At 47.0% G+C, this 13,844-nt stretch overlaps 1 protein-coding gene and 1 non-coding gene across 3 annotated transcripts in view; both read left to right on the top strand.

The window, feature by feature from the left end:
* The window catches only part of CEP85 (centrosomal protein 85), a 31,568-nt gene extending 18,985 nt beyond the window's left edge, over positions 1-12,583 (top strand). For both annotated transcript variants that reach the window (XM_029948087.1, XM_029948088.1), the window contains 7 exons: positions 3,313-3,465; positions 3,683-3,834; positions 4,881-4,995; positions 6,078-6,128; positions 8,807-8,914; positions 10,028-10,253; positions 10,899-12,583. In XM_029948087.1, the coding sequence (XP_029803947.1) occupies positions 3,313-3,465; positions 3,683-3,834; positions 4,881-4,995; positions 6,078-6,128; positions 8,807-8,914; positions 10,028-10,253; positions 10,899-11,059 (966 nt within the window). In that variant the 3' untranslated portion in view covers positions 11,060-12,583. The remainder of the gene's footprint in view (positions 1-3,312; positions 3,466-3,682; positions 3,835-4,880; positions 4,996-6,077; positions 6,129-8,806; positions 8,915-10,027; positions 10,254-10,898) is intronic.
* Positions 1,885-1,988, top strand: LOC115300510. The gene has a single exon (XR_003912682.1). It is a non-coding gene; the product is annotated as a U6 spliceosomal RNA (small nuclear RNA).
* Positions 12,584-13,844: the final 1,261 nt, after the last annotated feature.

The following is a 13,844-nucleotide window of genomic DNA, read 5'->3' as shown; positions in this document are numbered from 1 at the left end:
TCAGCTCAGGTCATGATCTCAGAATCTGTGAGATCGAGCCCCGTGTCAGGCTCTGAGCTGACGAGCCTATTTTGGATTCTGTGTCTCCCTCTCTCTCTGCCCCTTCCCCACTCATGCCCTGTCTCTCTGTGTCTCAAAAATGAATAAACATTAAAAAAAGTTATTTTTAATAAAAAGAATCACTGGGTGATCTTGTTTAAAATACAGGTCCAGAGGCGCCTGGGTGGCTCAGTCGGTTGAGCCTCCGACTTCGGCTCAGGTCAGATCTCACGTTCGTGGGTTCGAGCCCCGCGTCGGGCTCTGTGCTGACAGCTAGCTCGGAGCCTGGAGCCTGCTTCTGGTTCTGTGTCTCCTCTCTCTGTCCCTCCCCCTCTCATGCTGTCTCTCTCTGTATCAAAAATAAATAAAACATTAAAAATAATAATAATAAAATAAAATACAGGTCCACATTTAGTAATTCTGTGGTGGGGTGTGCCTGAGATCCTGCATTTTTAACAAGTTCCCAGGTAATGTTGGTGCCACTGGTACAGCAAGGACTTAGAGACTTGTTTAAAAAACTTCTAGTCAAAATACATGTATCTAAGTTAAATAATCAAATACCAATATGTTTATAATAAATATTAGTAGCTCTGTGCCCAGCCCTACTCCATAAAGATTTCCATCCTTAACTCTTCTTTTCTCCTGACATATACCTCTGTATTTCTGAGTATATTTTTGAGGTCTTTGCTTGTTTTGTTTCATAGACGAAACATCTTCTCTGTCTTATAATACTGATTATAATTTTGGTATGTCTACATCTGCTTAAAGTGTTGTTTCTTGTTTCTTTCAGAACCTTTTGTTTTGTTTTGGTGTCTTTCATGTCAGAGGCTTAGTGATCCTTGAATGACTGGGCACTCATATTTAAGAATGAAATATTTAAAAGCTGGATAGAAGCTCTAGCTTCGTGGTAGTTGACTGGTGGAGTCCACTATAGGATGATCAGGCTTGGACTGCCTTCTCACTTGAGGACCCTCAAATACTAGTGTCTGAATAAATTATCTCACTCTCTCCAGAAAAGAATCTTCAGCCAGCTGCCTAGTTGGGAGGCTAAGGACAGGAATGCTTTTGGCTTTTAGGATCTCAATACCGAGAAGGAGATTAGGCTTAGAGTCCCACGGTTCTGTACATAGATTTTTATTTATACTTGCATCCTAGTGCTGCACTCTCTGCTGTGACTGATATCCCTGAGTATGGAGTCTCTCATCTGATTTCTCTGGAGAATAAATCTCCAGTCTCCTCCTGGGGAAACTTCAGATGAAAATGGTATCCAGCTAACCTGTATATAGACTTCCAGATCTGAAAACTAGGGCACCTGCTTCAGATGTACCTGGTGCTTTAAGTTTAGAAGTACTTTGTGTGTGTGTGTGTGTGTGTGTGTGTGTGTGTGTGTGTGTGTGTGTGTGTGAAGGGCACATTGTTTTCCAAATTGTCTGTAACTCCCACTGTAGTTATACCTCATCTTTGAGTAATTTATCCCCTGTTCACTTTGATCTTCTGTAAACACGTTGAACTCTCTCATGCTTTTATCTCTTCCACTGTTAGCTTTTTAAAATTAGTACTTTATTTCCTTCTTATCATTTTAGAGATGTTTTGTCTTTTTTTCTTTTAATTAATTTTTGAGAGAGAGACAGACAGACAGCTCGAGCAGGGGAACGTCAGAGAGAGAGAGGGAGACACAGAATCCAAAACAGGATCCAGGCTCTGTGCTAGCTGTCAGCACAGAGCCTGATGCAGGGCTCAAACTCACAAACTGTGAGATCATGACCTGATCTGAAGGCGGACGCTTAACTGACTGAGCCACCCAGGCGCCCCTGATGTTTTGGAAGAAAAGGTAAAGGTCTTTGGGTGCTTGTTTCGGCAGCACATGTACTAAAATTGGAACGATACAGAGATTAGTATAGCCCCTGCACAAGGATGATATGCAGATTCGTGGAGCATTCCATATTCTTTTAAAAAAATGGGTAATCCACCATTTTTTAAATTTAGAGTTGGTTATCAGCATTTTCAGTAAGCTTCCCAGCTGAATCTGATGCATATTAAAATGTAAGAATCACTGGTTTAGAGCTTGAAAGGGCACAGATTATACCTGAGATAAAGCCTTTGGCTGACTTTCAGAGATCCACTCTGGGTAGTTTCTTTCCTTTGATTAAATTAGGCCTGTGTCTCCTTTGACATCAGTAGATAAGCCTTACTTTTTCTCTGCTTTCTCTTCCTTTAGCATCCTTTTTTCATAAGCCAAAGAAAAAACCATAATAGTGAAGAAAAAGTGTATATTCAGCAAATCTTGGTTGAGTACCCACCGTGTGCTAAGCATTACACTATGTGTTGGGCTACAGTCATGAGCAAAATGGACACAGTTCCTCCCCTCAAGCAGTTTACAGTCTCATTAGCCCTTCCAGATGATGGATTCGCTTTAAATCACGTGTGCTGTTTATTTCACCAGAACAGACCAGACCACTGTGAATAAAAAAGATGCTCCTATTATTTGGGAAATTCTAAGAGTATAGAAAGTTTTCTTTTAGAAACCCAGGACAGAAACCAGATGGATTCTTTATTACAGGCATACCTTGTTTTATTGTGCTTCATTTTATTGTGTTTCTCAGATACTGCATTTTTTACAAATTGATGATTTGTGGCAACCCTGCCTCAAAAAAATCTCTTGGTGCCATTTTCCCAACAGCGTTTGCTTACTTCATGTCTCTGTGTTATATTTTGGTAATTCTTGCCATTTTTCAATCTTTTTCATTTTTATTATGTTTGTGATCTGTGATTAAGACTTGCTGAAAGCTCAGGTGATGATTAGCCTATTTTAGCAATAAAGTATATTTTAATTAAGACATGTACATTGTTTTTTTAGAGAGTGCTATTGCATACTTCATAGACTACAGTATAGCGTAAACGTAAATTTTACATGCGTTAGGAAACCAGAAAATTCATTTGACTTGCTTTATTGTGATATTCACTTTATTGCCGTGGTCTGGAGCCAAACCTGCAGTGTCGCCCAGGTATGCCTGTATGTAGCAGTGCTACCAGTTTTTAAAAACTGCCCAAGGAGCCCTTCTTTCCTACCCTTGATTGGCAGGTTCAGGTGTGTTAACTCCACAGTTTATGCCCTAATTTCAAGTGGCAAAATTTGAACAGCTCCCTGCCTTCATTGCAGTAGAGCAACATTTACAGCTCTAAGGGCAGAGACAGTGGTCGTGTCAGAAAAAAAGGTCTTGTTCAGAGTCCTAGACGAGTCAGTGCAGACAGATTCTTGACTTCTTTCCTTAGGTCAAGGGTCGTGATAAACATATCAATAATTTGAAAAGGAAGTGCCAGAAGGAATCCGAGCAGAACCGGGAGAAGCAGCAGCGTATTGAAACCTTGGAGCGCTACCTGGCTGACCTGCCTACCCTGGAAGACCATCAGAAGCAGAGCCAGCAGGTAGCAGCAATGTCTGGGCATACCTGGGGCTATCAGGGAGTGGCCAAGCAGGGGCATTTTTTCAGCCTCTGCTGTATGCAGTTACTCTGTGGCCTCCTAAAAGAAAAACCAAAAGGAGTCATGTCCAGACTCACATATGTCAAATTTGCAATTGGACTGCAGATTTTTTGAGATACCCAGTCTTCCTTGACCCTAAGCATGGGATCCTGTCTCTCAGCTTAAGGATTCTGAGTTGAAGAGGACAGAGCTGCAGGAGAGAGTGACCAAGCTAGAGAGTTTGCTGGAGGAAACCCAAGCAGCCTGCAGAGAGAAGGAGGTTCAACTGGAAAGCCTGAGACAGAGAGGAGCAGAACTCTCCACTAGACATAGGTAAATACCCCTGTGTGGTTGAGGAAAGGTGTGGAGAGCTAGGTCTCTTCCACTCTACCTGTGTCTCTTAGCTTTTCTGAGCTTCGTTTCTTTGGAATGTGAATAATAGGAAAGCTGCTTATGGGCAAGGAATAAGTCTTTGAGATGGAGAATGGAGGGTGTAGTAGTGTGGGGAGAGTTTGTCATTGTATCCTTTGGAAGGTCCAACCTAGTGCCTGACATAATAATAATAATAATAATGATAATAATGGATATTAACTCTTGAGTATGTATGTGTTGATTGAAGGGGACCACTATATAAGCTGGGAAATTAGTTATCTGTATATTTGCAAAAGCAGATCTTGATGTTAAGGGTTGGGGGTGGGGGCTGATCTACCTTTTGAACCTTGTAAGGTAAAGGCTACTAGGAACAGCTATTTCTCTTCAGCCCTAGGGATTGTTCTCGATTGCCACAACAGGTTCTAAAATCAAAACAAGATGGCATGATGCATTCTCAGGGTATTTTGAGAGCCTCTTCCATATTAATTATAGTTTCTGAAAATGTGATGGCTGTGTTTCAACAGCCTCTTGGACCAAATCCAATTTCTAATGGGGTGGATTGGATTTCTCATCCCAAATTCAACCATAGTGACCCTATTGTTTGTCTCAGCAGATGAGCCATGGTGAAAGTGGTTGTGGGGATCCATTGGAGGAAACGTTTGGTTGGAGTTAGAAGAGGGGTTGGGGTCAAAGTTGACCCCATCCCAGACAAAGTGTGCCAAGAAAAAAAGATTTTATTTTCCAAAATTTTTACGGTATACATGTATGACTTTTATAATCTAAATACATGTGATGAGTGTTTATTTTTAAATATCAAAACAAATATGAAAGAGCTTTGGGCAGCTGTGATACACCCTTTGTTACAACAGACCTAACACATTATCCCCAGCTATGGCTTGGAAGCGTTTTGAGTGTCTTGCCCCCAGACATACAGTAAATAATAGAATCAGGAGTCAAAGCCACATCTGCCTGACTTCATAATTCTTAAAGAGGCCGCTGTGTTTCAGCCTGCAAGATAAGCAGTGTGTGGAGGAGGCCAGTGGAGAAGGTCCAGCCCAACAGGAAGAAGGTCCAAAAGTGGAAATGGAGTCCTGGCAGAAAGAATGTGATTCCCTCCGAAAGGTGACTGAGACTGTTCAGGCTATGAAAGAGAGCAGGCAGAGAAGAAAGAGAAGACTGTGTACTGGGAAGAGCCGGGAATTTCTGGCCCTGGGTCACCTAAGATGTGCTACCCAGAGCTTTCCTCTCTTTTCTGAGAAGTCACCCCTGCATAAGTTTGCGTTTTAGATATTTATCCTTAGGACAGGCAAGTAGACTTAAGAGAAGATATGCTTCTGAACATCTAAACTAGATGCTCCAAAATGCTTGGTGCACTTCATTCATGGTTTAGGCCCCATATAGAACCTCTTGCATTGGGCAGAGTTCTAGTTGGCAAAGTGGCCCTAATTTAGCAGATAAGAAAGAATCCAAACCTGTTGGTGGGACTGATGGCAGGTTAGTAAAAAAGACCCTGAAGGGCACCTGGGTGGCTCAGACTCTTGATCTTGGCTCAGGTCATGATCTTTCAGTTTAGAGATTGAGCCCCGCTTGGACTCTGTGCTGACAGCACAGAGCCTACTTGGTAGGATTCTCTCTCTCCCTCTCTCTCCCCCTGCCCCACTTGCTCTCTCTTTCAGAATAAATACATAAACCCGAGAAGTGGTTCAGAAAATACCTGAGGTCTTAAAGGACAGGAAACTGGGCCTATTCATGCTCTCTCCTTGAATAGCCAGTGTGACCAACACTATAAATAATAGCATTCATCACAGCCCTGGGTAGGGCAGACTTCATTAAACTGAATTTGTAGTCATGTCCTCTACTAAAGAACCAAAATGTACATTGGTTTTATATAAAGTTTATTCTACTGGCCCACAGTCGTCAGAGTGGGTTCCCCCCTTCCTCCCAGTAGTGGTCTTCGTCCACACTATATTCCTATTTAAACGTTTTTGTGAGTAGAGTACAGAAGTGTGAAGCTAGTTTGCTTGGATAGAGAGTCTGGGTTTTTTTCATGTAAGTAGAGCTAAATTGTCTTCACCCAGGTTTCACTATTGATTGGCTATAGCCACAGTGGCGCTAATAGATCACAGATCCTAGTGTAGCCTCTTGCCCTCTGACCTTACCATCAGCCTGTGCTCGTAGCCTTCTTTGATAACTTTGCCTTTCAGATTGTGGAGAAGCAGCAGCAGAAGATGGATCAGCTGCGTTCACAAGTACAGGTGAGCTGGTGGTCACAAGGTGACATGGTGGGCAGGACTTGATGGAATCTCTACAATTCAGCCAACTCTATATTCTGTGTCATACAATGCTCAGTGTTAGGGATATAGCAAGAATGAGACCCAAGCAAAGCTTTTAGCCTACAGTCTCATTGGGAAAAGGTTTCAGGACAGTATTATGAGAACAATGTCCTTGCTACTTTGGGAGAACACAGAAGAGTCCGTGAGAGCAGAGCAAGTTAAGGAAGGTTTCTGGAGATCATGAGCCTGGAACAGGAGGACGAGTTAGCCAGGCAAAAAAGAGCTGGATACTTTGGTTTTAGAATTCCAGATAGAAGGGATAGCACATGGGCGCTTGGGTGGCTCAGTCAGTTGAGATTGCAACTCTGAATTTCAGCTCAGGTTACAGTTCATGTGTTCAGTCCCCACATTGGGCTCCATACTGATGGTGTGGATAGAATTTAATTTGGGTGTGAGGTAGTTAGGTTTGCAACTTAGGCTTGAGTGTGGAATGATTGGCACGTGGAGAGAAGCAAGGCTGGAGGCTGGTGGATTATTGCAGAAATCCTGGTGAGAGATGATGAAGGAACCTGGCAGCATAGCAAGGAGAAGCTGTGAGGGACAGATTTAAGTGAATTTTAGGAAGTAGAATTAAGAGAAATCAGTGATAAGATGTAGTAGGTTGAAGAATAAGGAAAAACTAAATACAACTTCTGGTTTCTATTTTGGGCTAGAGTTAGGGGGGGTGTCCTTAATTGGGTTCTCCAAAAAATCCCAGGCAAAGCAGGTCCACTCAGGCTCTCTTTGGATTCCAAAAGAGGTTTTCTCATCAAAACAGGTGAAATATACTCACTCTGTAAACAGCTCAAAGCTGCAGTACTGCCTTTACCATCATGTGGGTTGAGCTGTGTCTGTCTAGTTCCCCCATTTCAAGTCCTATAAGAAGATAGTCAAGTCTAGTGAGTGTTTATACCCATTTAAAATCCCAGATTCCTAGTAGAACTGTTAATGTGTCTCAGATACATAACCCTGGAACCCTCAGCTGTCACACAGGTTGAAAAGCCTAACTTTTTTAAATATAATTTTTAAAAAATACTTATATTTGAGAGAGAGAGAGAGAGAGAGAGAGTGTGAATGAGCAGGAGAGGAGCAGAGAGGGAGACAGAATCTGAAGCAGGCTCCAGGCTCTGAGCCGTCAGCATAGAGCACGATGCAGGGTTCAAACTCACAGGCTGTAAGATCATGACCTGAGCCAAAGTCAGATGCTCAACCAACTGAGCCACCCAGGTACCCAAAAAAGCCTAGCATTTTACATTTGTGTTGTAAACTTCTCAGGAAACTTAAACTGTGATGAAACTTCTCAGGAAAATTAATATATCAGATGAATTTGCTGGAATAAGGTAGATTCAAGATGCTCACCTTGGATATTTCATCGTGCTGAGACATTCTCCTTTGGCAGTTACAATTTTTTATTAATACAAAATGGAAAAACCCAGAAAATTTTTAATACTTTTATTCAAATAAGTTTCAAAATTGGGGGAGGGGGCGTTGGAATGAATAGAATGAGGGGCAAAAAACAACAAACATAAATACCTTTCTCTCTGACCCTGACCATCCCTATGTGTGTCACACACACACACACACACACACACACACACACGCACGCACTTTCTCTCTCTCTCTCTCTCTCTCTCTCCCCGCCCCCCCATCCCTCTGTCTCCCTCCTAACTAGATTAGGTGACTGTGGGAGCGCTTCTACCTCTTATCTCTGTCAGAAGCATTTAATACACAGTATTCTCAAGGGCTTTGGCTGTGGGCTCTTCAAAGACTGGTATTGCTTGGTATTCTTTTCAGTATCCTCAGTGCCTGTCACAGTAAGTGTTTAATAAATACTGAACTCAACTGAATGGACATTTCTTGCCTCATTCTTGCCCTCAAGAAAGTTATAGAGGGGGGAATCCTGTGCACAGCCAACAAATATACTCATGAGCCACGATGGAAGTAGGAGTAGCAGGGCAAGAGTAGGATTGATAGAATCTGATTTGCAGATTAAGGATGGCTCAGGTGGGCCTTGAAGGTTTCGTTAGAGCAGAAGGGTAGCCTAGGCAAAGGGGAAGGAGAGTGAGCAACAGGTTTGGAGCTGGAGCTTTGGAAATGAAGCCTATTCATTCATTTGATGTGGCTGGAGGAGTTGTGTGGAAGGTGAAAAGAGATATATATGGTTAGAAAAGTAGTCAAGAGGGGCGCCTGGGTGGCTCAGTGGGTTAAGCTTCCAACTTCAGCTCAGGTCATGATCTTATGGTTTTTGGGTTTGAGCACCACATCAGGCTATGTGCTGACAGCTCAGAGCCTGGAGCCTGCCTCAGATTCTATGTCTCTCTCTCTGCCTCTTCCCTGCTCAACGCTGTCGCTATTTCTGTCTCTCTCTCTCAAAAATAAATAATAAAAAATTTAAAAAAAAAGTAGATAAGGGCCGGGCTAGTCTGGAGTGTCCGGCTGAAAAGCTGGCCTCTAGCTGGTCAGCAACTATAGAGGGTTTCAAAGGGAAGTGGCAGATCAAGGCTTTTCTAAGATATAATCTCTTAGCAGTGTAGGGGGAGGGTGGGGCCAGAGGTGGTAGGTCTAAACCAGACTTGGTACTCCTCATGTGTAATCCTACCCCTCATTGCCTCGGGATTCAGAGCCTAGAGCAGGAAGTGGCTCAGGAAGAAGGAACAAGCCAGGCCCTGAAAGAGGAGGCCCAGCGGAGGGAGACAGCTCTGCAGCAGCTTCGCACGGCCGTGAAAGAGGTGAGCAGCCTCAGCCCGGCCGCGTGGTGCTGCCTCCACAAACCTGGTTTCTCGATGTACCTTCCCCATTCCTGCTCCCACAAGAGCCGCGTGTTTGAGAGGTCCCTGCTGAATTTTTTTGGCAGCATGGGAAGGGACACTGACTGGATCATCCTTTATAGTAAAGGTCCTAAGCCCATCTTAGATGATATTTGCCCAGTCTCTCTCCCTTTGTTTTCCCTTAGCCACAGGTTTGTGGGGTTGGGGAGGAAGGGTTCAAGAAGACTGAGAGCTTGGTGGTGGTCCTCATGGAGTATACAGAGCTGTCAGCAAGGGTGAGCAACTCCACTGACCTAGGAAGGAGTCTCTCAGAGCTGCGTTTGTCACATGGCCCAGTGTGGGTGAAGGGCTGAGACTGGAGGAGGAACTCTGTTCAGTGTCTTTAAAACGGAATAGAGGGAGGGAGGGAGGGGGAAATGGGTTAAGCTGTTCAGGGAGGAAGAGAAGGAGACAAAGACATACATGAATAGCTGGTCTGTGTAGGAAAAAAAAAGCCTGACTCTACTGAGGTGAAGGTGTAAAAATGCAAGCAGGACACATTCCAGCACTGTGTCCTCCAGGTTCCTAGCTTCCCCAGCCCCCCACCCAGTGGCCACTAGCTGTATCGTTGTCTTTCTTGCCCCCTTTATTCCTCTGACACACTCTGATCAGGCTGGCTGGTGGCCACTTTTGTCAGGGTGGCAGGGAGAGATTGAAACCAGTGTCTCCTCGGATTTCACAGTTCACATTAAGCCTTCTCTAATAGCCTGGTTAACAGAGTTGGCTGAGGGACTGGCTTCAGATAGAGTTCTGACGGGTGGGAGTGTCTTCTCTGGTTCCTGAACAGAAACCTGGAGGCTGCTGACTCAGAGTCGGCTGGGGAGTGCTTTCCTCTCCAGTACTGGAACCCTATGGGCCTGACCTACCTGCAGGAGGACTTAGGCCCAGTACCGGGAATGGGGCGAGTGCTGAGCCTGTTAGGAGGGGCGGGAGTGGGGTGGCATCACCTGAGGCTCATGTATGTTCGTACACATGTATAAATACTCTGCCCTTCCCTGGTCTTGGCTTACTGTGTTTGCCCATGTATGTGCTCAGCTTTCAGTACAGAACCAAGACCTGATTGAGAAGAATCTGACACTACAGGAACACCTGCGCCAAACCCAACCAGGGTCCCCGTCTTCGCCAGATACAGCCCAGCTGGCATTTGAACTGCACCAGGAGTTGGCCAGTTGCCTTCAAGATCTGCAGGCTGTCTGTAGCATTGTGACCCAGAGGGCCCAGGGCCATGACCCCAATCTCTCCCTGCTCCTGGGCATACACTGTGAGTCCTCAGGCCACTTTGGGACACAGGAGAGAATGGCTTTCATTCTCCTGTCACCTCCATCTAACTTTCCCATCCTTTTGTAATGTGTGAACAAGGTTTTGTAGGCCCGGTCACTGCCCCTGGGAGTTTATGTGTTTTGCAAAGAAGATACTCAGTAAATCTGTTTTGGAAACAGGCATCCTTATGGGTACTTGAATGCAGGACAAACAAAGTGGCCCTTGGCAACAAGTTGTATCCCCATCTGCTTTTTTATTTTTTATTTTATTAAAAAAACTTTTTTAAATTAATTTATTTTTGAGAGACAGAGAGAGTGCAAGCAAGGGAGGGTCAGAGAGAGAGGGAGACAAGAATCCGAAGCAGTCTCCAGGCTCTGAGCTAGCTGTCGGCACAGAGCCCGACACGGGGCTCGAACCCACGAACCATGAGATCATGACCTGAGCCAAAGCCGGATGCTTAACCAACTTAGCCACCCAGGCGCCCCCCCCCCCCCATCTGCTTTTTTAAAAACACATCGTGTTCTGAGACCATGGGCCTCAAAGTACTGCCTATCCATACCGCCCCCTCCACATGAAAGCATCCATCCCTGGGATGGATCCTCCTAACTGACTCACTCACATTCTCTCAAAATGCTCTTCTCCCTAGCTGCACAGCACCCAGGGATTCAACTAGATTTGCAGAAGCCAGATGTGATCAGGAGGAAACTAGAAGAGGTTCAACAGCTGCGCCGTGACATCGAGGACTTAAGGACCACCATGTCTGACAGATACGCCCAGGATATGGGAGAAAACTGTGTCACTCAGTGAAGAATGCTGGGGGTGGCACAGGCCCTGTTCCCCGAGGGAAGATGTGGTCTGCCGAGAGCCCAGTCTCACAGGTCCTGCCCTGACCATCTCTTGCCTCCTATCTGCTGCTATTCCCGGAGAGAAGGGATGGAGAGGGGTAAGAACCTGCGTCCGGGGCCAAGGGCTGATTAAGGAACTGTGCCTGCCCTGTCCCACACTGGCTTTACCTTGTTGGATTGCATTTGTCCTGTCATCCCAGTTTACCCTTTGAGGGTGAGTTACTAATTAACTTTCACAGGTTGACTGATAAGTCCTCACCGACTGTTCCCAGCCCCAGGCTGACGTCAGAGGTAAACACACTGCTCACTTCCCTTTTCCATCCCCTGGGATGGATCCATATTCATTCCCACTCCATACCGTGGTCCTGCTGATGCCCACTGGAAAGGCTGAGTACCAGTCACAACGGCCATGTGAGAATTCTCACAGCAGTGGGCTAGCCTGCCCGGGATGTGAGCTGGCTTTTGGGGTACTCTTTGGCCTGGTCCCACTGCTGCTTCCTCAGGGCTCTTGTTCTCACAGATGCCTCAGGGTGATCTATTAGCAAAGCACCCACTAGAATTGGATTAGGGATTATATCCAGGACTCCTTAATCTGAGCTGTCATGCCGTTTTACAGGATACCCCACTCTCCAGGAGCCCTGTCCCTTGGGGCCCTGGCCATGTGGTTAGCACAGCTCCCTTCTCCTTTGTTCTCAGGCCATTCAGGTAGCCCCCATGCAGACTCTTCTGTGTGGTTCTGGGTTTGGGCAGAATTTTCCCTCATTACCACAGGGCAACTCTGAAGCTGCTCACCTCCTCCTAGGCTGGGGCCAGAGCCCAGTCCTGATCTGTGCCTCTCTTTTGTTTGGGGGCAGGGTACTTTCCCTTTATTGCCCTGGGGTGTCTTGAGAGTTCAGAGTACCCTATGTAGCTTGGCTCCAAGTTCTAGCTTTCCGTATTTGCTGGGGTTTGTTTCTCGGGGGCCTTTGGGGACCCTGTGCTTTCTGTTTTCTCTTGCCTCCTCATGTAGGGAGCATCTCGCAACACAATTGTTCGTAGCTAGTTGTCGGGCTGGCCCCAGGCCTCCTCTAGATCTGGAGCCAGGCCGAGCCACGGCTTTGTAAGGGATGGAGGAGCACTGAGCAGGCAGGAGCCAGCCACTGACTTTGTTGCTGAGCTTTGAGCTGTCAGAGAAGCATCCTGGACCTCATTCTTGCGTCTGAATGAGACTCGTTCAGTGTTTTTACAATCTTGTGTCTTATTTATGGAGTGATGTATCCCTTCCATTCAGAGCAGCCGCACCCAGCCATCCCCTTGGCCTCTGGGCTCCTCCCTGCCTCCTCTAGGCAGAGCTGCCTGGTTGGTCTCCACCCTGTATTGGGAGCCCAGCCACCATGCTCACGGGTATTTTTCCTCAAAGTTTATAAACAGTTATTTATATGAATCCTTGTTATGTCAGTTGGTTTGTATTGCCTATTTTGATTACAAAATAAAATATTTAACAGACTCCTCGGTTTTCTATCATCATCATCACCATCCCTCACTCCACCCCTCATTTTGCCTTTTTGGAGCCAAGGCCTGGGTGTTTAGCCAAGTTCCACAGACAGCAGCAAGGGAGACCTTTGGCAGGTCCAGCTTCATGTCTGTGTTTCTACCCCTTCCACTCCTGTCTTCTGTGTGGGGACACATAAGATCTCTTCCCACACTACTTGCTCTTGGGTGAAGCTGCCCTGAGTCATTAAGCAAGTCTGTCCTTGGAAGGAGTTTCAGGGCGCCTCTGAGAGGAAGTCTGCCTCTAGGCCGCTGTGAGGAGGTGGCTTCCCTGCAGCCAGGCGCCGTTAGCCCCAGCGAGCTGAGGTGGTCTTCCTGGGCCCCTCTCTGAGCCCTAGACAGCGAGGCAGGTGGGGGCCCTGTGAGGGCGGTCATGGCCAACCCCAGACAGACAGCTGATCCCAAATTGGGCTGATGAGTCTGCTTCCCGTGAACCCACTGGATTTTTTCTAGGAGCAGGAGCAGCTTTCGAATGCAATCCGGTGTTGGAGTTGACCTAGGGCCACCCTGAGACCAGCTGTGGATCTTTAACAAGGGCAGGCCAGGCTCTCAGGAGGCCCGACTGACCAACCGCTGCCTCCACCCTTTCCAGAGCTAACAGCCTCTTACCCTGGCCTCCATCTGGTGCCTTCAGGGTGTGGCCCTGTCTCTGGCCACCACCCTTCCTTGTCTAGACCTGCCTGAGCAGGAAGGAACTTGTGGAGGAATCTCCTAGCAGGGGCTGTCCCTGCTTTGGTGTGCCATAGGGTAGGCCACGTGTGAGTGGCCCCGGGGACTGTGCGAAGGGGTCCCTTAGAGCGAAATTCCCTAGCCAAGGAACTGTAGGCTTCAAAACAGCCCAAGCCTTCAGAGCTCCAGCTGCGCCGTGCTCTCGTGGCACCGAGGGCGGGTGGTGGGTGCAGCAAATCCGGGCGAGGCTGAGAAGGCCTTTCCCAAGCCGTCACCCCTGCCCTCACTGGCCTTTCCGGTCACTAGGCCCCTCCCCAGCCTCACACTGAGCCCCAAATGAGGGAAGGCGCCGAAGGGTACCGCCTCGCGCGGCACTGGGGTCCCCGGCGCGCCCCGTCACCGAGGGGGAGGGGCGGGGGCAGCGGCGCGCGGGGCGGGGTCGCGCAGACTCCGCCCCGGCCGCACGCCTGCCCGCGCCGCCCATTGGTCCCTAGAGCGGTGACTCTCGGGCTGAGCAGGAAGGAAACCGCTCCCGAACGCGGCGGCGG

This window comes from Suricata suricatta, chromosome 8 (genome assembly GCF_006229205.1).
Source record: "Suricata suricatta isolate VVHF042 chromosome 8, meerkat_22Aug2017_6uvM2_HiC, whole genome shotgun sequence".
NCBI classification, from domain to species: Eukaryota; Metazoa; Chordata; class Mammalia; order Carnivora; family Herpestidae; genus Suricata; species Suricata suricatta.
This window is presented reverse-complemented; position numbering and strand designations above follow the sequence as displayed.